Source organism: Callospermophilus lateralis, chromosome X (assembly GCF_048772815.1).
Source record: "Callospermophilus lateralis isolate mCalLat2 chromosome X, mCalLat2.hap1, whole genome shotgun sequence".
NCBI classification, from domain to species: domain Eukaryota; kingdom Metazoa; phylum Chordata; class Mammalia; order Rodentia; family Sciuridae; genus Callospermophilus; species Callospermophilus lateralis.
This window is the reverse complement of record NC_135325.1, coordinates 7952732-7980022: the sequence shown is the minus strand read 5'-3', so window position 1 is coordinate 7980022 and position 27291 is coordinate 7952732. Positions and strand designations below refer to the sequence as shown.

Genomic DNA, 27291 nt, shown 5'->3' with positions numbered 1-27291 from the left:
CCATGGAAATAATCAAGCTAAAGTCTAGGCTTAGGGGCAGGTCCACCTAGTCTCTCCAAAGAAGGCATCTTTCAACCTAGCCAGGCAAGACCTGAAGGCCAAGTAGGTCCCAGCACCACCTGCTGGATCTCCCCTCACAGAATGCACTGCAGAAGCAGTACCTTGGGTGTGCACAGAAGGGTCAAAATGCAAACTGACTGTACAACTTACCCATCCCATCTCATGCTGGTGAGAAGGGAAATTGAGTCTTATATCAAACAGCTTCAATCTAAGGCCACTATAACTAGTAACTCAGCCACACAATAACAGGAAGAGGTTAACATCCCCCATACCTTGTTCTTTCTATCAGTATTTACACAAGAATAATTGATAAGAAAGACTATTAAAGATAGATATTGACCACCCATTCCAGTCAAATATTTTGACTACTTCAGTGGAGCCTTCTAGTCTACACCAAGATTTTTTTTTTTACATATACATATTCTTAAATTAGTTTTTTTAAAAAATTCTTTCTGTGTGTGTATGTGTATGTATTCCCCAAATGTCTATGCACCCAATTACATGGAAGAAATGCTCCATGACGTTAAATTCCAAATAGACCCCAACACAATAAATAATACAGGGAGATTTTAAAACAACCTAACAAAAAAATCAACACAGATATCTCCAACCTAAACAACACTATAAATCAAATAGACCTAACAGACATCTACAGAATATTCCACCCCAAAACAGCTTAAATTTACCTTCTTCTTAGCTGCACTTGCAACTTTTTTTATAAAATCCTTTGTATTTTAGGCCATGAAGCAAATCTTAGCAAATACAAAAAAGACTGATATAATCCCATGTATCATATCAGATCATAATGGAATGAAGCTAGAAATCAACAGCAAGCAAAATAATAGAAGCCACATAAATACATGGAGATTAAAAAATACTCTATTAAGTGAAGAATGGATCAAAGAAGAAATGAGAACAGAAATCAAGAAATTCTTAAAAATGAACAAGAATGAAGACATATCAAAGTCTCTGGGACAGTATGAAAGCAGTTCTAATGAAAATTTATAGCACTGAGTATCTACATTAAAAAATTAGAGAGATCCCAAATAAATAAGATTATGTTCCACCTCAAGGCCTTAGTAAAAGAAGAACAAACTAACCCCCAAACCAGTAGAAGACAGGAAATGATTAAGATTTGAGCTGAAATCAATGAAATTGAAAATAAGAAAATGATATACAAGATCATTGTAGCAAAGAGTTGGTTCTTGGAAAAGATAAATAAAATTGACACAATCATAGCCAAACTAACCAAAAGAAAAAATGAGAAGAAGCAAATCAACAAGATTAGGGGTGAAAAAGGAGATATCCCACATATCCCTCTGAAATCCTGAGGATTATCAGATCCTATTTTGAAAATTTATACTCCAAGTGGGTTTCATTCCAGTGTTGCAAGTTTGGTTCAACATATGCAAATCAATAAGTGTGACTCATCACTTAAAACAAAATTAAGAACAAAAAGCACATGATTATCTCAGTAGATACAGAAAAGACCTCTGATAAAATCCAACACCCATTCATGTTAAAAAAGGAACTTGCTTCAACATCATAAGGGTCACTTATGACAAACCCAAAGCCAACGTCAAACTAAATGGAGAAAAACTAAAAGCATTTCCAGTAAATCCAGGAACAAGCTAAGGCTGTCTACTTTTACCACTCCTATTCAATATAGTCCTTGAAACATTAGACAGAGCAATCAGGCAAGAAAAGGAAATCAAAGGTATACAAAGAAGAAAAGAAGAAGTCAAAGTATCTCTGTTTTCCAATGATATGATCCTCTATCTAGAAGATCTAAAAAAAACTCCACCAGAAGACTTTTAGAGTTTATATATGAATTTAACAAAGTAGCAGGGTACAAGATCAACACCCATTAATCAATTGCTTTTCTATACTCCAACAGTGATTCAGTCAAAGAAGAAATCAGAAAACCCATCCCACTCACAATAACCTTAAAATACTTGGGAATTAATCTAACCAATGAGCTAAAAGAGCTCTACAGTGACAACTCATAGAACACCAAAGAAATAAATTAAAGAAGACCTTAGAAAATGGAAAGATATCTCATGTTCTTGGATAGGCAGAATTAATATTGTCAAAATGACCATAATACCTAAAGCAATATACAGATTCAATGCAATCCTCATCAAAATACCAATGACATTCTTCACAGAATTAGAAAAAAATCTTAAATTCATTTGGAATAAAAAGAGATCGAGAATAGCCAAAGTAATACTAAGCAAGAAAAGTGAAGTAGGACTTCACTTCACAATATATGATCTGAAATCATACTACAGAGTATGTAATAACAAAAACAGCATGGTATTGGCACCAAAATAGAAATGAAGACCAATGGAATAAAATAGAAGACACAGAGACAAACCCATAAACCTATAGCCATCTGATATTTGACAAGGATGTCAAAAATATGTCTTAGAGAAAAGACTGCCTTTTAACAAATGGTGCTGGGAAAACTGGATAGCTATATGGAGAAAAATGAAATCAGACCCCTATCATTCACCCTGCACAAAACTCAAAATGGAATTAAGCCAGAAACCTTAAAACTGCTAGAAGAAAACATAGGGTCAACACTCCATCATATAGGTGCTGGTGCAGACTTCCTTAACAAGACCCCTCAAAGCACAAGAAAAAAACCCAACAATCAATAAATGGGATGCCATTAAACTAAAAGTTTCTGCACAGCTAAGGAAATGATTAAAAGCATTGAGAGAGACCCTAGAGAATGGAGAAAATCTGGCCAACTACTCCTCCAAAAGGAGATTAATATCCAAAATATGCAAAGAACTCAAAAACCTTAACATGCCCCTCAAAAATAACCCAATCAATAAATGGACAAAGGAACTGAACAGGAACTTCTCAATAGAAGAAACACAAAAGGCCAATAAATACATGCAATCAGGAAACGCAAATCAAACTACATTGATTTCTTTTTACTTCAGTCAGAATGGCAATGATGAAGAATACAAACAATATATGCTGGTGAGATTGTGGGGAGAAAAAACACTTGTACATTGTTGGTGGGACTACAGACTAGTATAACCACTCTGGAAAGCAGTTTGGAGATTTCTCAAACTAGGGATGGAACCACCATATGACCCAACTATCCCACTCCTGGGTATTTTCCCAAAAGATCTAAAATTGGCATGCTATAGTGACACAGCCACATCATTGTTTATAGCAGCACAATTCACAATATCGAATGCATAGTATCAATCCAGATGTCTGTCAATAGATAATAGATTATGAAATTTCAATCACACACAATGGAGTTCTACTTGGCCACTAAAAAGAACAAAATTATCACATTTACCCATGAATGGATAGAAAGGGAGAATATCATGCTAAGTGAAATTAGCCAAACTCAGAAACTCAAAAGGTTTTCTCATATGTGCAAGCTAGAGCGAAATAAAGGAAAGGTGGAGGGAAGGATAAAGTTACAGAAGGAACCAATAAAATACAAATTAATAGATGAGCGAAAAGAAGTCCTGCATACAGACTAGAGGAAGAAGAGGGGGAGGGGCAGGACGGGAGGGAAAAGGGAGAAGGAAAAGTGGGGATCATGAACAGAAATTGATTTCTATGCATGAATGAATTGTTGGGATGAACCCAGCTACTATCTATGACCATAAAGCTCTAATAAAAATAAATAAATAGATAATAAAGTGCACTTTGGAGGTGAGCATGGGTGGTGCATGTCAGCGACTTGGAAAATTGAGAATTGCAAGTTCAAGCCCAGCCTCAGCAATTAAGCAAGGTCCTAAGCAATTTTAGCAAAACCCTGTCTGAAAATAAAAAGTAAAAACAAAGACTGGGGATGTTGCTTAGTGATTAAACACCCCTGGGTTCAATCCCTGGTACCTACCTCCCAAGAAAGTACATTTTGGTACAGTTTTTCTATTAGTCATGATATGCCAGATACTAAAACAAATAGCTCTTAAACCTCAACATCTTGATAAAAGTTTGTCTATGCCTCATGTCATATCTGGGTTGGCAGAGTCCCCATTCCATCTTGAAGTGGCTGGGGAAAGAGAAAGTAGAGGATTTTTGTGGAGGTTTTTATGCGTCACACCTACAAGTAGTACTCTTACTCCTGCTCACATCTCATTGGTCAGAACTCTGCCACATGGCCCCATGTACCTGCAAGGGAGGATGGGAAATGTTGTTTAGCTGTGTGCCCAGGGAGAAAAGGAAATGAAGATTAATGAACACTGAACAATATTTACCATAGTCTTACTTCTCCAAACGTTTTTGCAAGACACTCAACTTAGATGGATGATTCCCAAACCTGTTTTAGAGTTTGCCTGCTATGTTAATAGAATATGAAAGACCACTTATTATGTATTTATTGTGTGCTTATTATTTATATCTCAAATTATTTATTTCAAGTTTATATTTCACTAAACTAGACTAGAGATACAGATAGATTTTTTTTCACAGCTCTCAAAAGTTTATTTCCCATTTACACAACTATGCAAAGTTGGAGCTGAGTTGGTTCCAAGCACAGATAGATTTTTATAATACATTAGAAAATATTTCAGGTATTCCAAGTTATGCAAAGTATATTGCTCTAAACTCTAACCACTATTGAAAATAAAATAGTAGAAACGCTTGACTATAGTATGAAACAAAAACTGATCTTTTAATTTGGAAAAAACCAAGCTATGGACTTCTGTCTTTGATACTTGCAGAAACAAATCCACGAATGGAATTTTGCAGCCTCTTCAATTAAAGGAATAAGGTAAGAAAATGTAACTATTAATACACGTAATAGTGAATGTTTGATGCACTTTAAGGTTACCATTATTCATGAGTTGTGATGTTCTTATTTTTAACTGAACCCAAAATAAAAACTATTTTCTATTTTGTTGCCCTGCCTGAGGTCCATAATGTGCTGCTAGTAAAAGTCTCTTGGATTATTAGAGTGGCTTTTCTCACATCCAGCAGAAGAAACTCTTGTCTCAAACTTAAATAAGTTATATACAAGTATTCAGGATCAATCCAGGAGTTATTTGCTAATAGCACTTGGGTGGGATCTCCTGGACAGAGCAATGAAACCAGGGATATTGTTATTAGGGAGGGAGTGAGGTAGTGTACTCCAGGGAGAAGTGTGGCTCTTGCTTTTTTATTCAGGAATGGTGACCATTTGTGGTTTTTTTCCAAGCAGCAATAACACACCTCTGCTGCATTTATCACCCTGCCAGCATTTTCAAGGGTGGGAATAGTTCTGAAGTGGATATGAGTTCTAGTCCCTTTGTTGTGTGATGTTGGGAAATCACCCAACCTCTTTAGGTTCCATTTTCTTCACTATTTTTACCAAATCCAAGAACTTGGACTAGAACTTTTTGTCCTCTCTTTGATTCTATGACTACCTCAGGCCACTAAATAAGTCTCCAGTTATCTCTGGTCACACTATAATTCTGATCAAATTAGGGCTTCAACTGGAATAATGATTACATCACTTTTGAGGGAGGGAAATAATTTAAATACACAGTAGTACATTTGGATAATATTACCCAGAAAACCCAATGTAACCCAAATATGTTAAAGATTTTCAAAAATATATTACTCAGTAACGAAGCTGTAGAAGAATATATAGGTGAGGACCTTCTTTTGTACCTTTTTTTTTTAGTCACTCTGGACTGATGCTGTTTCAACACATTATTTGTCATGTCATCTATATCATGAAAAATGGTCTAAGTTTTGTACTCAGTAGAAATTGACTTAGAAGGGACCAGATGAAGTGGCTTTATTTGAAGAGCTAATTGTGGAAGAGAATCTAGCCTGATTCTTCATAGTGCCACCTGGCAGGGTGAGAGCCATTTTGGAGGCTTTGGCCCAATGTGGGTAATGAACTTTTCTAACAGTGAGATCTGTCAGCAGATGGAGTTTAGTGACATTCTGTTGCTGGATATGTTCAGGCAAGCTGAATATTAAGTTTGAATTTGAGGTGCTGTGGAGTTGGATCCACACTTGGTTGGAAATGAACCAGAGAATATTTAAAGACCTTTCTTGAACTAAGATGAAATGTTTATTTCTGTTAACCTTGTGTGGCCACTAATACTGTGTCCTGATATTTTCCAAGTTTAGAAATTCCTTTAATACCACAGTAAATGACTTTATAAATACCTTGCCTGTCTTTGTATGTGTGATTCTAAACTCCTAGAGGCCAAGGGACAATGGTTTTTACCCTTTTCTGCTCTGCTTAGCACTGAGTATAGAAGAAGTTCTTGATACACATTGGTAAAAGTCAGTTGTAAATGCTAACTCAAACACAAACAAGATAAAGTTCTCTGGTTTTAAATTTCATAGAGAAATAAGGCAAAATGTGGGGTTTGTGTTAAAAGATTAATGAATCAGGAATTTGTGAAGTGAAAGAAAATCTGTTACTAGATTTTCTCAAAAGTTTAAAATTGGTGTCACAACTTACATACAAGCATTCTTATGTTTTGCAATTTTACAGCCTATCTAAGTTTGATGAACGGTGTTGTTTTCTTTATGTCCATGATAACTCTGATGACTTTCAAATCTACTTTTCCACTGAAGACCAGTGTAGTAGGTGAGTTATAGCTGACTCAGCTATTTGCAATCTATTGATGGTAAATAATTGTTGAAGGGCCTTTGCTGTGAAGATGTTTGTTTGCTTTATTGTCTTCTTGAAATTTTAATTTACAGAAAATGATCATACTGCTTTGAGATGTAATATACATACCTCACAACCATTTAAAGTGTACATCTCAATTTGATCACTCCCAAAAGAAGCCCAGTATGCATTAGCAATCACTCCCCATTTTCTCCCCAACCTCACCCACATAACCCTAGCCCTATGCAACCTTTCTTTCTAAGTCTGTGAATTTGCCTGTTTTGGACATTTCATATACATTGAGTCATATAATGTATGGTTTTGGTGACTGACTTCTTCCATTTAGCATAGTGTTTCCAAGGTTCATTGATATTGTAGCATATATCATTACTTTGTTGTTTGTGTCTGAATAATATGTCATTGTATGAATATGCCACGTTTTATTTATCTGTTCATCAGTTGATAGGCATTTGGTTTGCTTCCACTTTGGGGCTATTATGAATTTTGCTTCTATGAACATTCATGTTCAAGTTTTTGTGTGGACATATCAAAATGTTGGATCTTATGGGAATTTTGTGTTTAACCTTTTGAGGAACTGCCAGACTGTTTCCCTGTTACATTCTCATCAGTAGTGTATGATGGTTCCAATTCCTCCACATCCTTGCCAATGCTTGTTATTGTCTGTGCTTTTGATTATAGCCATTCTGGTGGGTGTGGCGTAGAATCTCATTGTGGTTTTAATTTGCATTTCTCTAATGACTAATGATATGAGTATATTTTCTTGTGCTTTTGGACTATTTACATATCTTGTTTGAAGAAATAGCTATTCAAATCATTTGCCCAATTTTTAAAGCTCACTTTTTTTCTTTTTTTTAGTTGAAACCAGGGGCAGTTTACCACTGAGCTACATCCCTGGCCCTTTAAAGACAGGGTCTCACTAAGTTGCTTAGGGTCTCACAGAGTTGTTGAGGCTGGCCTTGAACTTGCAATCCTCCTACCTCAGTCTCCCAAGTGTGCCACTGCGTCTGGCAAAGTTCACGTCTTTTACTTATATGTATGTTTTGACCAGAATTCCCCAGTGTAACCCTTTACTACATTTATTTTACATTTTCTCTATATGCATATGGTGGTTTTTACTGAACTGGTCAGGAGCAAGTTGTAGACATAATGCTGCATTGCCTCTAAATACTTAAGCATATTTCCTAAAAAAAAAAAAAAGGAATGTATACTTATGTAATTATAGTAGTTACCTAATCATACTGTATAAGATTGATATGGTACTGTAATCTAGAAGCCATTTTCAAGTTTTATTTATTGTCTCCCTAATACCTTTTATGGTAAAATAAGACTTTTTCCTGGCCCACAGTCTAATCCACAATCATATAACATTTACTTGCCGTGTCTGTATACTTTCCTTTCATCTGAAAGAGATTATCATTAGTCTTAGTCTTTCTTAATACTTTCAAAGAGTGCAGGTAATATGTTTGCAGTCCTTTGATTTGAATTTGTTTGCTGTTTGCTTATCAGTATATTCATGTTATGTATTTGGGGCAGGAATACCACAAAAGTAATGCTGTGTCTTTCCCAGTGCCTCATATTAGGGGATACACAATATCTTTGTGTCATTTCTGGTGATGTTAAATCGAGTCAACAAGTAAAAGTGATGTTTGCCGTGTTTCTCCAAATTTTGTCTATTTTTAATTGGGCTATTTGTCTCTAAATTATTGAATTTTATAAGAGTTTTTTTTATATACAATCCATACAAGTCCCTTTTTAGATGTGGTTTGCAAATACTTGATTCCATTCTGTGGATTGTCTTGTTGAAAAACTTGCAGCACAAAAGTTTTTAATTTTGAAGTTCATTTTATCATTTTTTCTTTTGTCAGTTGTACTTTTAGTTCATATTTAGGAAGGCTTTGCCTAACACAAGGTGTTCTATGATTTTTGTATTTTCTTCCAAGAGTTTTATAGTTTTAAGCTGTTAGATTTAGAGATAATCCATTTTAATATAGTGTGAGGTAGGGGACCCAGCTTCATTCTTTTGCATGTGGATATGTGATTCTCCAAGTACTATTGGTTGAATGTACTATTTGTCCTCCATGAAGTGGTCTTGGCACTCTTAGAAAATCAGTTGGCTGTAAATGTTTAATTCTATTCCACTAATCTATGTATCATTCCTTTGGCAAGTACTACACTTTCTTGATTAGTGTAGTTTTGTAGGAAGCTGTAAAATCAGGAAAAATGAGTCCTTCAACTTTATTGTTTTATTATCCTTTGTTTATAACTGTCATTCAGTACTCAGTGCCTTTTTTGTTTTACTTTTTTTTTAGATCACACATCTTGATTGATTGATTTTGGATTATTTTTTCTCCTTTATTCCTATTTACTTACATTTTTTTTCTTTTTCCATATTTTTGTTGGTTCAGTTATAATTACATATAAGAGTGGATTCCTTGTTACATATTCATATATGCACATGATGTAACAATATAATTTGGTCAGTATCATTCCCCAGTATTTCTCCTTTCCATTCCTTCTTCCTTTCCCTGGTTTGTCATTTTAATAATTTTTAATTGGGGTATAATATACAGTAAGTAAAGTGTATAAAGTTCACTTAAGTATATGGTTAGATAAATTTTTACATATACCTACACCCATATATCCATCTCCCATATCAGTGCCCCAAAAGGTGCCTTGTGCCCCTTTCTAGCCATTAAACCCCCTTCAATGATAAGTATTTTTTATTTCTATCATCAGTTAGTTTTGCCCATTCATGACCTTCAAATAAATAAAATTATTCATATTCTTTTTATTTCTCCCTTCTTTCTCTTAAGATAATAGCCATGAGATTCAGCCCTGATGTATGTATCTGTTCATTCTTTTTATTTCTCATGGTGTTCCATTATGTGAATGTACAACCATTTATTTGTTCTCCTATTGATGAACATTTGGATTATTTCTAGTTGTGGCTCTTATGAATAAAACTTGAATGAATATTCTTACACATGCCTTTTGGTGAAAATAGACATTAAATTCTGTTGGGCATATACCTAGGAGTGGATTACTTGGTTTTAGGTTAGCTTTATATTTAGCTTTGATTAATTAGTTTTCCAAAATGATCTCGTGAATTTATACTCCCCAAAGTAAGGTATGAGAGTTGTTTAACAACAATTAACAATAAATATAATTCTGAGAATTTTAGTTATTATGGTGAGTACATAGCATGTGTCTCCTAAGAAGCCTGACTTTGGGTTTCCCCGTATTCTCAAATATTAGAAGAAAAGGTAACATGGATTAGTTATAAAAATGAATGTTTTATGGTCTTGCAGAAATTCTCCTGAAGCATGTGCTGTTCCTCCTTACCATCTTTTTTAAAAAATATCTTTATTTCATTTATTTATTTTTATGTAGTGCTGAGGATCGAACCCAGGACCTCACACTTGCTAGGCAAGTGCTGTACCACTGAGCCACAACCCCAGCCCCTCCTTACCATCTTATGAAAGAATTCTGAATAAAAATGTTCTACTGGATCAAGATCACTCTTATGCAAATAAACAATTACACAAGTCTAAGTGGCTGATATGGTTCTACAGCATTTGTGAGAAAGACATGGGTAATAGTTGATCTTAGGTTTAATCTTTTTGTCAATGAATGATATGGCATTTTCTTCCCTTGTTCAAGATTTGGAAGGAGTTGATTTTGCTATCCTTAGCACTGATTAAGTTACCCCTGCAATACTGATTGTAGAACCAAATTTTAAAGAGTAATACAGGGACTTATTTAAAGAATGTCCAGTTAGTGGAGAAACCCCCAAATGAGTCATAAGAGAAACCATAAGAGAATAAGAAGGAAAGTCTTATAGGGATAAGAAAAGAAGTAATGTAGAAAAGAACTCTTTTTCAGTGTATTTCTAATTTTATTTTTAACTGATACATAAAAAATATATTTATTTGTGGGCTACCATGTTATGTTTTGATAATGTATGCATTTTGTAATGTTCAAATCAGAGTAAATGAATATATATCCTCAAACAATTATCATTTATTTATGATAAAAACATTCCAAATCTTTCTTCTAGCTTTAAAGAAAATAAAGGGCTTCATTATTATCTATAGACATCCTACTGTACAGTAGAACACCAGAACTTCCTTCTCCTTAGTACCCATAATTAGCTTTCCCTATCCCTCCCTCCCTGCTGCTCTCCCTATCCTCTGGTAATTATCACTCTGCCCTCACTGACATCAATTTATTAGAGACATCTGCACTATTCACAATAACCAAGAAATGGAAACAACCTAAGTGTCCATACGCTGATAAGTGGCTAAAGATATGTGGTACATATACCTAAAGGGGGTTAACTCTAATCTGTGGAGGGTACCCACATAAAAGTAGTCTTCAGGTCAATAAAAGGGAAACATCTCTCATTGAGTTCTCAGATTGAGCTGCCTTTGGGAGATAATGGGTTCTCTGTTGCTAGATAATGGCTACTCTGATGCTCAAGCATCAGTTGACCAACCAGTTGGTAGAGGTACTGTATAGAGAGCATTCAAGAATCACATGGGGATAGCCTATAGAGTACCATGTCAAATCAAGGAGTAGATTGATTGTTCCATGACTTATTATATAAGTTTGTTTTATATTTAAGTACAGATTAATATAATGAGACCAAGTTAAACAATAGCGGTCCTAACTGGCAGCATCTTTGTGACATTTGCTGTTCTAGGTTTTGCTTTTTGGTGAAAGAGATGCTAACCAATGCAGCAGGCAGTACAATGGAGCTGGAAGGAGAGGCTGATGGAGACACCTTAGAGGTGAGTCACAGAAGGCCTAGAACTTGAGAAAAGTTCTTTACTATGTCTTTGATGCTTAAAAAAAGTCACAATTTTTATTGTAAAAATCCTTTATTGAGTGTATTTTAAAATACTTATGAACCAGCCAGCCATCATTATCCATGATTATAAGAGATTGTTTAATGTGTCTCTGTAGAAAATCTCATTACATTGGGATCCTCTCAGTCAGAATGCTTAAGAAAATATGGTTATGAAATAAACCAAAATTTCCTTTTATGCACAATCTATAAAAAGGTTTTTTTCTAAGTAAGTTAATAATATTTATGAGATTCCAGGAGAAAAAGTTAGGCCACTGGAAGCAGACTTTTGCATTTATGTCTAAAATTACTTGAGTAATATCTACTTGCATACAGTATGCTAAATATAACAATTTTTCATTTTTAAGAAAATAAAATCATCATAAGCTCTTTCAGACAGCATAGTTCTAGTCCACAATTACTACACCACTTTACATATGTTTAAATCTTACTCAGTTATTCAGATTTGCCATTAATTCTGGTTCTCCCAGTAATTACAATTTAATGAGATTTTATTATACTTTTAAGTTAGACTGAAATGAATTCCTCGAGATTTCCTTCAGAAAATATCAAAGGAATTCGTTTTAATAATTGAATCAGGTACTAGAGTTATTAGCTTAGAATGTAAGTTTGTAATAAAAATGAACTGAGTGATATGCTTTGAAGGCAACAGATGTGGGGGGTAGAGAAAGGTGTGAGTTATAAATCTTTTATGGAGCAGGCTGATTTCTAGTTATATCAGACAATGATATAGATACTTTAATAATGTTAATCCGCGTGAGCATCCGTAGAGGTAGACGAGAAGGGACACACACACACACACACACACATGCTCACTCTCGCACTCTATCACACTCTAATTTGTATATAAGCTGTACTTCTGTAAGTAGACATAGTGGAGCATGCAAAACAACAGAAATGGCCATTGCTTCCTGTGTGATTTAAATCCTGCTCAGCCTGTAGTCACCTTTGTTTTAATAATTGAGAAGGATCAACTCAAATGCAGCTGTGTGTAACAGCTTTTGATGATAAGATTGGGAGAACAAAATACCAATGCTAATTGGAAATTGAGGTTTTGCAGTATGTCCTAGATCCCTATGACTGAAAGGGGCAGGGACCCCAGCATATGCACTCTGTATTAAGACAATTTTAGAGATTACTGGGAACCGGGGAAGATGGCGGCGAAAGGAGTGCATCACCTCCGTGTACCACGTCACTGTGCGGGAAAATGACGAGTTAGAACAGCTAAAAGCTATCTTGTTAGGAATTTCCAGCAAAATTGGGGTGCTCCAAAACTTAGTGGAAGGATTTTCATCGCAAGAGGATCAGCTATGGAGGCTGAAACGCGAGCGATTTGTCATTTGTCACAGAGGGTCATGCTGCTTATTCAGCAAATCGCCCTGCGGCTAGAGTCTGCGGCGCGCGCTGAGAATCGACGAACTAGCAATGCAAAGATACAGCACTGCTGATTCTGCGGCCTCCTGCCAGGTGTGCATTTACTGTACTCAGAGCTGAATTCTGGGTTTGAGATGGGGGAAGGAAGCGGTCCAATTCGGTTCTGCACACCGGTCAGACCACAGAGGAAGCCAGCGGCCACCATCTTGGAGAGCTGACATCACCATCCCTGTTTTCGACTGATCGCAGCTCTTTCAGCTATAGAACAGGTAATTTCAGGCTGCCATTTGTCTGCGTCTCGCAGACAAATTACTCAGACTTAGTGCTAAAGAACCCACGGAAACTGCTTCTTGGAGCCTGCTCCTATCAGAACATACACCGAGCCCGGAGCGGCCGAATTCCGGCTCCCGGAACTGCTCTGGCCCGGGGCTAAAGAACCTGCGGAAACTGCTTCTCTTCCGGGTCCTGCTGAATACTGTGGAGGCCAGAGGGGCAGAGCAGAGCCTTCGCCCGCGGCCGGAACAGGCCCAGCAGCCCGACGGCGTGGTAGTCACGTCACCCCAATTGGAGTAGGGGCAGAGCAGAGCCGCCACCCGTGCCCGCAAGGTAGGCAGACCTGCGACAGACCGGCAGATCAGGCCCAGTGGCCTGCCGGTGTGGTAGACATGTCACCCCAATTGGAGTAGGGGCAGAGCAGAGCCTTCGCCCACGCCCGGAATAGGCCCAGCGGCCCGACGGCGTGGTAGTCACGTCACCCCAATTGGAGTAGGGGCAGAGCAGAGCCGCCGTCTGCGCCTGCAAGGTAGGCAGACCTGCGACTGACCAGCAGAACAGTCCCAGCGGCCCGCCAGCGTGGTAGACAGATCACCCCAATTGGAGGAGGAGCAGAGACGCCGCCCGCCCCTGCAAGGGAGACTTTTCAACTATACAAGAGCAATATAAATATATAGGGGGAAAATTTCAAAAACTCAACAGTTTCACTAAGCAGAAAGAAACATGAGCAATATGAAAAGACAAGGAAAGAAAGGACCACAAGCAATGCAGGTCAACTCAACTTTAGAAGAGGTTATAGCTGCAGCAGATGGAATGTCAGATAAAGAATTCAGGATATACATGCTGCAGATGATCTGGAGTCTCTAGGAAGACATTAGACAGCAAAATCAGACAATGAAAGATCACTTCAACCACTTCGACAATGAATTACATAAACAAATCCAAGAAGCAAAAGATCAACTATACAGGGAGATAGAGGTAATAAAAAACAAACAAGCAGAAATCCTAGAAATGCTGGAAGCAATAAATCAACTTAAAAACTCAATTGAGAATACTACCAGCAGAGTAGAACACTTAGAAGATAGAACATCAGACAATGAAGACAAAGTATTTCAACTTGAAAAGAACATAGACAGCTCAGCAAGACTGTTAAGAAACCATGAGCAGAACATCCAAGAAATATGGGATAATATAAAGAGACCAAACTTAAGAGTCATTGGGATACAGGAAGGTATAGAGGTCCAAACCAAAGGAATGAGCAATCTATTCAATGAAATAATACGAGAAAACTTCCCAGACTTGAAGAATGAGACAGAATCCCAAATCCTAGAACCCTACAGGACGCCGAATGTGCAAAATCATAAGAGATCCACACCTAGACACATTATAATGAAGATGCCCAACATACAGAATAAGGAGAGAATTTTAAAAGCTACAAGGGAAAGGAAGCAGATTACATTTAGGGGTAAACCAATCAGGATAACAGCTGATCTTTCAACACAGACTCTGAAAGCTAGAAGATCCTGGAATAACATATTTCAAACACTGAAAGAAAATGGGTTCCAACCAAGAATCGTGTATCCAGCGAAATTAAGCTTCAGGATGGAAGATGAAATTAAAACCTTCCACGATAAACAAAAGTTAAAAGAATTTGCAGCTAGAAAACCATGTCTTCAAAACATCCTTGGCAAAACATTACAGGAAGAGGAAATGGAAAATAACAATGAAAACCAACAGTGGGAGGTAGGACAGTAAAGGGGGGAAAATAATCAAAAAGGAAAACAAACCATGTTTAGTAACATAAATAAACAAATATGGCTGGAAGAACAACCCATATCTCAATAATAACCCTAAATGTTAATGGCTTAAACTCACCAATTAAGAGACACAGGCTAGTAGAATGGATCACAAAACAAGACCCAACAATATGCTGCCTACAGGAGACGCATTTGATAGGAAAAGACATACATAGACTGAAGGTGAAAGGTTGGGAAAAATCATATCACTCATATGGACTTCGGAAACAAGCAGGAGTGTCCATACTCATATCAGATAAAATAGATTTCAAGCCAAAGTTAATCAAAAGGGATAAAGAGGGACACTACATACTGCTCAAGGGAACCATACACCAACAAGACATAACAATCATAAATATATATGCCCCAAACAATGGTGCAGCTATGTTCATCAAGCAAACTCTTCTCAAGTTTAAGAGTCTAATAGATCACCATACAATAATCATGGGAGACTTCAACACACCTCTCTCACCACTGGACAGATCTTCCAAACAAAAGTTGAATAAGGAAACTATAGAACTCAATAACACAATTAATTACCTAGACTTAATTGATATATATAGAATATACCACCCAACATCAAGCAGTTACACTTTTTTCTCAGCAGCACATGGATCCTTCTCAAAAATAGATCATATATTATGTCACAGGGCAACTCTTAGACAATATAAAGGAGTAGAGATAATACCATGCATCTTATCTGATCATAATGGAATGAAACTGGAAATCAACAATAAAAGAAGGAAGGAAAAATCATGCATCACTTGGAGAATGAACAATAGGTTACTGAATGATCAATGGGTTATAGAAGACATCAAGGAGGAAATTAAAAAATTCTTAGAGTTAAAATCTATGGGACACATTGAAAGCAGTTCTAAGAGGAAAATTCATTGCTTGGAGTTCATTCCTTAAAAAAAGAAAAAACCAACAAATAAATGATCTCATACTTCATCTCAAAATCCTAGAAAAAGAAGAGAAAAACAACAGCAAAAGAAGTAGAAGGCAAGAAATAATTAAAATCAGAGCTGAAATTAATGAAATCGAAACAAAAAAAACAATTGAAAAAATTGACAAAACTAAAAGTTGGTTCTTTGAAAAAATAAATAAAATCGACAGACCCTTAGCCACGCTAACGAAGAAAAGAAGAGAGAGAACTCAAATTACTAGCATACGGGATGAAAAAGGCAATATCACAACAGACACTTCAGAAATACAGAAGATTATCAGAAATTATTTTGAATCCTTATACTCCAATAAAATAGAAGATAGTGAAGGCATCGATAAATTTCTTAAGTCATATGATCTGCCCAGATTGAGTCAGGAGGATACGGACAACCTAAACAGACCAATATCAATTGAGGAAATAGAAGAAACCATCAAAAGACTACCAACTAAGAAAAGCCCAGGACCGGATGGGTATACAGCAGAGTTTTACAAAACCTTTAAAGAGGAACTAATACCAATACTTTTCAAGCTATTTCAGGAAATAGAAAAAGAGGGAGAACTTCCAAATTCATTCTACGAGGCCAACATCACCCTGATTCCTAAACCAGACAAAGACACTTCAAAGAAAGAAACTACAGACCAATATCTCTAATGAACCTAGATGCAAAAATCCTCAATAAAATTCTGGCGAATTGGATTAAAAAACATATCAAAAAAATTGTGCACCATGATCAAGTAAGATTCATCCTTGGGATGTAAGGCTGGTTCAATATACGGAAATCAATAAATGTTATTCACCACATCAATAGACTTAAAAATAAGAACCATATGATCATCTCGATAGATGCAGAAAAAGCATTCGACAAAGTACAGCATCCCGTTATGTTCAAAATGCTAGAAAAACTAGGGATAACAGGAACTTACCTCAACATTGTAAAAGCAATCTATGCTAAGCCTCAGGCTAGCATCATTCTGAATGGAGAAAAATTGAAGGCATTCCCTCTAAAATCTGGAACAAGACAGGGATGCCCTCTCTCACCACTTCTGTTCAACATAGTTCTCGAAACACTGGCCAGAGCAATTAGACAGACGAAAGAAATTAAAGGCATAAAAATAGGAAAAGAGGAACTTAAATTATTACTATTTGCAGATGACATGATTCTATACCTAGCAGACCCAAAATGGTCTACAAAGAAACTATTAGAGCTAATAAATGAATTCAGCAAAGTGGCAGGATATAAAATCACACGTATAAATCAAAGGCATTCCTGTATATCAGCGACAAATCCTCTGAAATGGAAATGAGGAAAAACACCCCATTCACAATATCCTCAAAAAAAAAAAAAAATACTTGGGAATCAACCTAACAAAAGAGGTGAAAGATTTATACAATGAAGACTACAGAACCCTAAAGAGAGAAATAGAAGAAGATCTTAGAAGATGGAAAAATATACCCTGTTCATGGATAGGCAGAACTAACATCATCAAAATGGCGATATTACCAAAAGTTCTCTATAGGTTTAATGCAATGCCAATCAAAATCCCAATGGCATTTCTTGTAGAAATAGAGAAAGCAATCATGAAATTCATATGGAAAAATAAAAGACCCAGAATAGCAAAAACAATGCTAAGCAGGAAGTGTGAATCAGGCGGTATAGCGATACCAGACTTCAAACTATACTACAGAGCAATAGTAACAAAAACAGCATGGTACTGGTACCAAAACAGGTGGGTGGACCAATGGTACAGAATAGAGGACACAGAAATCAATCCACAAAACTACAACTATCTTATATTTGATAAAGGGGCTAAAAGCATGCAATGGAGGAAGGATAGCATCTTCAACAAATGGTGCTGGGAAAACTGGAAATCCATATGCAACAAAATGAAACTGAATCCCTTTCTCTCGCCATGCACAAAAGTTAACTCAAAATGGATCACGGAGCTTGATATCAAATCAGAGACATGGCGTCTGATAGAAGAAAAAGTTGGCTACGATCTACATACTGTGGGGTCGGGCTCCAAATTCCTCAATAGGACACCCATAGCACAAGTGTTAATAACTAGAATCAACAAATGGGACTTACTCAAACTAAAAAGTTTTTTCTCAGCAAAAGAAGCAATAAGAGAGGTAAATAGGGAGCCTACATCCTGGGAACAAATCTTTACTCCTCACACTTCAGATAGAGCCCTAATATCCAGAGTATACAAAGAACTCAAAAAATTAGACAATAAGATAACAAATAACCCAATCAACAAATGGGCCAAGGACCTGAACAGACACTTCTCAGAGGAGGACAACCAATCAACAAGTACATGAAAAAATGCTCACCATCTCTAGCAGTCAGAGAAATGCAAATCAAAACCACCCTAAGATACCATCTCACTCCAGTAAGATTGGCAGCCATTAGGAAGTCAAACAACAACAAGTGCTGGCGAGGATGTGGGGAAAAGGGTACACTTGTTCATTGTTGGTGGGACTGCAAATTGGTGCGGCCAATCTGGAAAGCAGTATGGAGATTTCTTGGAAAGCTGGGAATGGAACCACCATTTGACCCAGCTATTCCCCTTCTCGGTCTATTCCCTAAAGACCTAAAAAGAGCATGCTACAGGGACACTGCTACAGCGATGTTCATAGCAGCACAATTCACAATAGCAGGACTGTGGAACCAACCTAGATGCCCTTCAATAGACGAATGGATAAAAAAAAAAATGTGGCATTTATACACAATGGAATATTACTCTGCATTAAAAAATGACAAAATCATAGAATTTGGAGGGAAATGGATGGCATTAGAGCAGATTATGATAAGTGAAGCCAGCCAATCCCTGAAAACAAATGCCAAATGTCTTCTTTGATATAAGGAGACTAACTAAGAACAGAGTAGGGACGAAGAGCATGAGAAGAAGATTAACATTAAACAGGGATGAGAGGTGGGAGGGAAAGGGAGAGAGAAGGGAAATTGCATGGAAATGGAAGGAGACCCTCAGGGTTATACAAAATTACATACAAGAGGAAGCAAGGGGAAAGGGAAAAATAATACAAGGGGGAGATATGAACTACAGTAGAGGGGGTAGAGAGAGAAGAGGGGAGGGGAGGGGAGGGGAGGGGGTATAGTAAAGGATAGGAAAGGCAGCAGAATACGACACTAGTATGGCAATATATAAATCAATGGTTGTGCAACTGATGTGATTCTGCAATCTGTATATGGGGTAAAAAAGGGAGTTCATAACCCACTTGAATCAAAGTGTGAAATATGATATATCAAGAACTATGTAATGTTTTGAACAACCAACAATTAAAGAAAAAGACAATTTTAACTTTATTGACTGTCAGTTCTTTCCTGGGCTATTGAAAGAGATTTGTTTTCTGACTTGCAGATAGTGAACCTATTTGGGGTACTTAACATGATTAGAAGCAGGTTTTAATTGTAGCATTAAAATAGTTGGAAAATTCCAAAAAGTGAGCCAGGTAAGTTATATGTGAGCCATATTTTTAATTTTCTTAGATTCTGATTCTTAAGGTCATGCTATAAATAACTGAATATCTGAGAGTTGTTATTGAACAAAAAGTATATAACTTATATACTTGCTTAGCAATCAAATAATGTTTATAAATTTTTTAAAAACTGATGGACAAGTTTTGGGCTTCTGAGGGGCTTCTCCACTACAAATTGTGTGTCCTGTTGTTTTCCTTCTGTAGTATGAGTATGACTACGATGCAAATGGGGAGAGAGTTGTTTTGGGGAAAGGAACCTACGGGATTGTGTATGCTGGCCGAGACCTGAGCAATCAAGTGCGAATAGCCATCAAAGAAATCCCAGAGAAAGACAGCAGGCAAGTTGGCGCTGACCTTCCACATTCTGTACTTGCCATCTCAACACCCCAAATCCCAGGCTCACCATGCATAGTACAGAAGATTTAAGAACAAAAGCATTATGTGGTCACAAAACTTGTAACTTTCTTGTAATAAAAATAATTTGCTTTTATTTTCTGTGTAATCTAAATAGATTGAGAAATGGACTAATTTCATTTAGACATTTGTGGATTATAGAGTCATGTCTTAAAAGAAAGTTGCATTTGCATGCATCCACTCCATCTAAAGTTTTGCATTTTGAGGGGTGGGTACTGGGGATTGGACCCAGGCCTTCATGAATGTTACGCAAATGCTCTTAATACTCAGATACACCCCCAATTCCTTTTATAAAATTTTATTTTGAAACAGGGTCTCACTAAGTTACTGAGGCTGGCCTGAATTTGCCACCCTCTTGCCTCACCTCCTGAGTTGCTGGGAATACAGGCATGCACCACCATGCCCAGCTCTAAGCTTAACATTTTTATATAATCATTTGCAGATAAAACAAATGTGACAAAAGTGTGACTGAGGTCTGTTTTTTTCCCCTCTTTTCGATGCTAGGAATGAAACCCAGGAACTCGAGCATGCTAGGCAAATGCTTGACCACTGAACAACAACCTCAGCCCTGACAAGAGTGCTTTTAAACTTATGTTGTCATAATTGAAATCAGCTATGATTTGTTTGGATATGACATTACAGAAAACTAAATGTAGTTGAAAGATCAGATTTTTGTGATATAGACTTTTTTTTAAAACATTCTCCCCTTTAATCTGACCCATGAATTTCAGGCTATTTTTCTACTGTTGATACTGCTAATTTATTTTCTCGACATTTCTTAGTCTTATTAAATGTTCACTTCTTTTTGAATTTACCTAATCCTAATCTTAAACAAAAGCATAGCAGTGTTTACTGTCAAATGTTTCTGTAGAGAAGCTACATATTCAACCATGGCCACAGCATAGGAGATAATTATCCCATGTCAGCCCACAGTTGTAGCATTGCCCCCAGCACTGGGTCTTGATGGATATGTGCAAAAATTTCTCTATCTGGGTGATCACTATTGATTGGGGATGGGTTAAACATCATTTTCTACCCATTGTAAGACCCTTCATTCATTCATCCATTCAGTTGTTGGTTTTCAGTGGGACAGCATGTGATAATTATGTGAATTATAAGGTCTGAAATGAATTAGTTCAAATTCTTCGTTTTATACCAGTCTGAAAAGCCAGGTTGAAGATGAATTCCCCAAGACTATGTATAGACAAGGCTAGGATCCAGGTCCCCTGAGTCCCTCATCCAGTATTGTGTCCCTTATTCTCATGATGAATAAGTCGTTGCATTCTTATAGATTTGGGGAATTCCTGGTATGGACTGCCTCCTTCTGTGGTAGCACTAGCAGTTCTAGGTTTTGTTTTGTTTGGTAATTTTTTTTTTTTTTTTTGGTACCAGGGATTGAACTCCCAGGGATTGAACTCAGGGGCACTCAACCACTGAACCACATCCCCAGCCCTATTTTGTATTTTATTTAGAGACAGGGTCTCACTCAGTTGCTTAGCGCCTCCATTTTTGCTGAGGCTGTCTTTGAACTCTCGATCCTCCTGCCTCCACCTCCCAAGCCTCTGGGATTACAGGCATATACCCGTGCCCAGCTTGTTCTAGTTTTTTGTGTGCATAACAGTTCCTGGATTTTTAGAGCTAGAAGGGGCCTTAGAGATCATTTTGTCTAACTCCCTGAATTTATGGCTGAACTTATGATGATCAGATACCTTCTGTGTGCCAGCTTCTGGGCTTGTGCTGGAGACAGAAAGGTAACTATGATACTGTCCTGATACCAGGGCGCTACCAGTTTAGTGGGGATTGCAGATACTTTGCCCATGAGTCAAAGTGACAAGTGCCATAATAGAAGGGTACACAGAGTGTATTCAGGACATAGATGAGAAGTGAATTTTCCTGGGTGAGTTGTGGCAATTTTGAGGAAATAAATCATCTTTAAGCTGGTCTTTGAGGGATGAGTAGGAGTTTGGCAGAAGAGAAGGCCTACCTGAGGGAGAAACAAAGATGTTAATACACAAAATCTTTTCAGAGAATAACAAATTTCTGATATGGCTTGAATGCAAGATGTGGGGCAGTGGAGAACTTTTGAGACAAAAACTTTAAAATGGTGTCATCTGGCATGATTGAAGGTCCTTGTGTGCCGTGTGAAAGACTATAGTCTCTGGAATTTATGGAGGGGAGTAATATGGTGAAGTGTGCATTTTAAACAAATCCCAAGAATGAGGGATGAACTAAAAAGGCCAGAACCTAGGGCTGGGTCGATCATTAGGTGGCTACTGTTGTGGTCTGGGATGAGTGTGTAGAATAAGACTAGAAGGCAGCTGAGGACAAAATCTTTCAGAGCACCACCCTGCACAGCAGACAGAGAAAGGGATTTCTGAGAGTTCAGGCCCTACCAATAGTGATAGTAACAGTAGAAATCACTGAGTGCTTACCACACACCAGATACTCTACTAGGTGCCTGAGAAACTTATCACACTTAATCCCCAGCAGCTCTACATGGCTGGTATTATTATAGGTTAAATATTCCTTGTCTGGAAAACTTAGGGCCAGAATGTTTCAGATTTGGGATTTTTATCAGATTTTGAAGTATTTGCATATACACCATGAGGCCTGTTGGGGATGTGACCTAAGTCTAAATACAAAATTCATTTACATTTCGTACACACCTTCTATCACATAGCCTAAAGGTAATTTGATACATTACTATAGTGGTCCTGTGTTTTGATTGTGACCCATCACACAAGGTCATGTTTGGAATTTCCTGCTTGTGGTATTATGTTGGCACTTAAAAAGTTTCAGATTTTGAAGCATTTTGGATTTTTGGACTAAGGATGCTCAGCCTGTATCCTATATTTTACAGATGAGAAGCTGAGTAGTCTTATAGGAAGGGAAGAGAAAGTTTCCATAAGGAAGGGATGGCCAGCAGTAGGGTGGATGCTGGTGAGGTGCCACAAGGGTCTAGAGCCCCCAGGATTTGGCAGGTGATACTGGCTTTTTAAATTTTTCATGATAGGTACTCTCAGCCTCTGCATGAGGAGATAGCCCTGCATAAATACCTCAAGCACCGCAATATTGTCCAGTACCTGGGCTCGGTTTCAGAGGATGGCTACATCAAGATATTTATGGAGCAGGTACCTGGAGGTGAGTAGTTGCTGTATTCTGGCAAATTCTGAAAATCACTCTTGAAAACACAATATGGACATCATTAATTGTCCTGCCATTTAAAAAAATGACAGACATTGTAGAGGTTGGAAAACACTGGTTTCTCAGAAGAGTTGGATACAGACTTTCCAAATGTCACATAAACAGACTATTTTTGGTTTGTTTATTCAACTCACAAATACTCATTGAATATCTACTGAGTGCCAGCATTGGAGACAAAGAGATGAAGAGAGCAATCTCCTGCCTCTAGGCCTTCATAGTCTAGGAATTTTAAAGGTGGTTTGGAGAAAAGAGAACACAGGTTTTAAAAGTGACATTACAAAATAACATCAGTAACAAAATCAAACATCAGTGCTTTGTCCACAAAGTCCCCAAATGTAGGCAGTAGAATATAGGAGAAAGAGTTCCTTCTTAATTTGAATTGGTCCCACAATCTATAAGCTGTGTGGCCTTGGGAAAATTATTTTACTACTTTGTGCCCTCAGTTATTTGGTAGAATAAATAAATTGTAAAATTAGAATATAATAATTACTGTAATAATTGTAGTAATAATTATTGAAATAATAACTATCTTAGTGGGTTGTTGGGTAGGGTAAATGAGATGATGCATATATAGCTCTAGAACAGGGCCTGGCAGCAAGCTCACTGAAATAATAATAAAATTTATGAAAGTTTTAAATATTAATTATTATCTGAATGCAAATGTAAAAACTTCAGTTAGAAACTTGTATTTGTTCCTTTATTCATTCTACCAGAAATCAAGAGTCTATTATTATTAAGAGTCTAATTTTATACATTAAGATCTAGGCAATGGGCTCAATTTTGAGGGTTATGTTAAGGATATAGTACAGTGTCTTTTTCCTCAGGTAACTCATAGCCTAATAGAAAAACGTGTCCATTGCTGTTCACATTTGTTACTGTTCCAGGTTTTGCGATGAAGGGTAACAACAGAATTAGAGATGGAAGCCAGACACAGTGGCACATGTCTGTAATCCCAGCTACTCAGGAGACTGAGACAAGTGGATCACAAGTTCAAAGCCAGCCTTGGCAACACAGGGAAATTCAGTCTTGAAAAAAAATATTTATTCCCTTTTATAGATGGGGGACCGAAGTATAGTAAGGTCGCATAGCCCTGTATGAGTATGCATAGTTGAGACCGGCTGATACCCAGGAGCCTGTTCTTACCAGCAGGCAAGCCACCTTCTCTGGGACATGTGGTCAGAGAGTCTGAAGTGGGGGGGGGGGGTTCTACTGGCCTATGTGTTCAGTGTTCAATAGAATAATGGGGAAGGCTTATTAATCAGGATGGTCCTACCCCTCTACCATTGGGGTGGGTGACCTACCATTGGGGCCTTTTCACAATGAGGACAAAGAGGCCTAGCCTTCTCTAATCCTAGTCCTTGTTACCTCCAAAGACCACTCATTCTAGACCTGTCCACTTTTGATTACAGCAAGAGGTGTAAATCTGGCTTTGACTCAAACAGAATGGGTGTCCAGCAAACAAATGTCATGGGATCTGAGTCATTTATAACATTGGATCATGCCTCTTTAGTTCAAGGAGCCATATTTCACTCTTCTCCTGACCTCATGTAGCTGAACAGAGCTAATCCCAAAGTTGGCCCAACTGAATTTCAAGGATCACAAGGGATTCTTCTTTGTCCTCTACTTTAATCTGGCCGACAGGCTGATTTGCTTCCAGTCTGTTCTCTGGCTGTGACTGTAGAGAGGCAAGACTCATTGCATTTAGCAATATACAATGGTATAGGTATGAAGTGCTTATGTCAGGTTAGAGATGTCACTTCACTACATTTCCCTAAACTCATTACAACTGAATCTTTGTCATCCTTATGAATGTTTTACTGTGTCCATTTCTAGGAAGCCTCTCTGCTCTTTTGCGATCCAAATGGGGGCCAATGAAGGAGCCCACTATCAAGTTTTATACCAAACAGATCCTGGAAGGCCTTAAGTATCTCCATGAAAACCAGATAGTGCACAGAGACATAAAGGTACAGGCTTTTCTAAACCAACAAAGTGTCATTTTGCTCATATCTAGTCATGATAACTGTCAGTGCAGCATATGCTGAGTGACTTGCTCATGGGAAGGTTGGGAGGGCTTTTTTTTTTTTGAGAACATTTTTCAAGGTTTGAACCATTAAATGTCAGTTTGTTTAAATCTGTCTTTAAGCATTTTGTACTATTCTTCTCTTGAAGGGTGATAATGTTCTGGTAAACACCTACAGTGGAGTGGTGAAAATCTCTGATTTTGGAACCTCTAAACGTCTCGCAGGAGTGAACCCATGCACAGAAACCTTTACTGGTAAGCATAACAGAGTAGGGCTATGGTGTCCATTTTAGTGTTAAACTTTCTTCACAAGCTATAGTCATTGGAAGGCTACTTACTGGGTATCTTCTCAGCGCAGATGCATGATGTATTGTCCCCAACTTCAAATCACCAGTTAGTTGTACATTACCAGACCAATAGGTAGAATGCCACTCACAAGTGACCTGTGTCTTTTTGAAATTCCTGCTTAAAAGCAACAGTAGCCCAAACCTTGATCCTTGGAAAGAAGTACTGATTTTTAATAAATAAAGATTTATGGTCTCCTAAGGAGGAACATAAAGGTCACAAAGGTCTTGCTTTATAGTGTTATGAAATAGCTCTCATATCTCATAGCTCTGAAATAAGCTATAAAAGGGACATGGCTGGGGGTGGGGCTGTAGCTCAGTGGCAGAACGCTAAGGGTTATGGCTGTTTTCTATCTCTGTAGTCACCAAAGCTGTAGAATGGACAGCTTGAGCCTTAATTTGAATAAAGTCTCAGCTTTGAAGGACTTTTCTTCAACAAGAGACTTGTTATATGTTAGTTGCTGGACACCCACAGTGGAGACACATTCTCCATCAAAAGGGAATTTTAATGCCTCAAAAATTACTTTTAAGTTGTAACACAAGGGGAAGTGTGTGAGTTTCAAAATGGGAAAATATGGCACCAGGGCTTCATCAGAATCTCCCATAGAAAGAGCATGTTGAATCTTCATTTTTTGTTTCTGGTACAAATGTACATATGCTACATATATCATATGTGTATGAATATGTATGTAGGACTGGCCCTTTTTTCTCTCTTAGCACTTTACTGCCCTAATTGAAAATGACTTATATCCTCCTCTTTGGAAGCCACCAATTAGCTTAGCAATACATAGCAAGAGGGGCTCTGATATGACAAGGAGTAATTTCAAAAACATAAAACCCCCCAACAATTTATCTCATAATTGGCATCCCTAAGGAGAAAAAAAAATCTCAAAGAAAACACATGTATAATTCATTATCACATATCACATTTCCCAAGTAATTGGTTTGAGGAGGCATGAATTTTGCATTGCAAAATAATGCATGGGTGTTTGGGGAATAATAAAGAAGGGGTCTCATTTTGGTTAGGAAATTCCCTTGCATGTAATTACTCTTTGCTAAACAGAGCAGTTCTGTAAAGAAATCTGAGTTAGTTGGTACAGAACTCTGGGTTGGATGGATCTGATGGAGCTTTTTCCTGATAGTACTCAGAGGTCTTCTGAGTCTTGGCAGGAGAACCAAGGGCTTCAGGCAACTTCTTGGCCTGGATCCCTCCCCTCCTGTGTCCCTCTCAAGGGCTCGCATCACAGGTGTAAATGGACTAGAACAGGCTCCCCCCCATACTGGGGATCCAACCCAGGTCCTCAAGCATGCTAGGCAAGTGCTGTATCACTGAGCTACAATGCAGCCCTCTTGTTCTTGTTCTGGTAGTTAACAGCTTTATTGAAGTATAACTTGCATATCATAAAAGCACCCATTTAAAATGCACAATTCAGTGGTTTCTGGTAAACTTACTACATCATGTAGCCATTATCACAATATATTTTTTGTTTGTTTGTTTTTAGTGCTGGCTTTGATCCCAGGGACACTCTACCACTGACCTATACCCCTAGCCATTTTTATTTTTTATTTTGAGACAGGGTCTTTCTAAGTTTCTGAGGCTGGCCTCAAACTTGTAATCCTCCTGCCTCAGCCTCCTGAGTCATTGGGATTACGGGTGTACAGCACTGTGCCTGGCTACAATGCAGGTTTTGAACATTTCTGCCACCACCCAAGAAGATCCTTGTGCCCCTTTGCATTAATCCCTGTTCCCACTGCAGCTCCAGGCCATCACTGATCAACTTTGTTTGCTGATTTGCACATTCTGGGTTATTTCATACATGTGGAATGATAAAATATGTGATTTGCAGCATCTAGCTGCTTTTACTTAGTGTGATATTTT

The 27291-nt window shown here is 37.6% G+C and overlaps 1 protein-coding gene across 1 annotated transcript in view; it reads left to right on the top strand.

Moving 5' to 3' along the window:
- Positions 1-27291, top strand: part of Map3k15 (mitogen-activated protein kinase kinase kinase 15) — a 118604-nt gene that overhangs the window by 72503 nt on the left and 18810 nt on the right. Inside the window, exons 12-18 of the mRNA XM_077107593.1 lie at positions 4764-4813; positions 6536-6631; positions 11379-11466; positions 19635-19768; positions 22858-22985; positions 24882-25012; positions 25218-25323. Of these exons, the coding sequence (XP_076963708.1) occupies positions 4764-4813; positions 6536-6631; positions 11379-11466; positions 19635-19768; positions 22858-22985; positions 24882-25012; positions 25218-25323 (733 nt within the window). The remainder of the gene's footprint in view (positions 1-4763; positions 4814-6535; positions 6632-11378; positions 11467-19634; positions 19769-22857; positions 22986-24881; positions 25013-25217; positions 25324-27291) is intronic.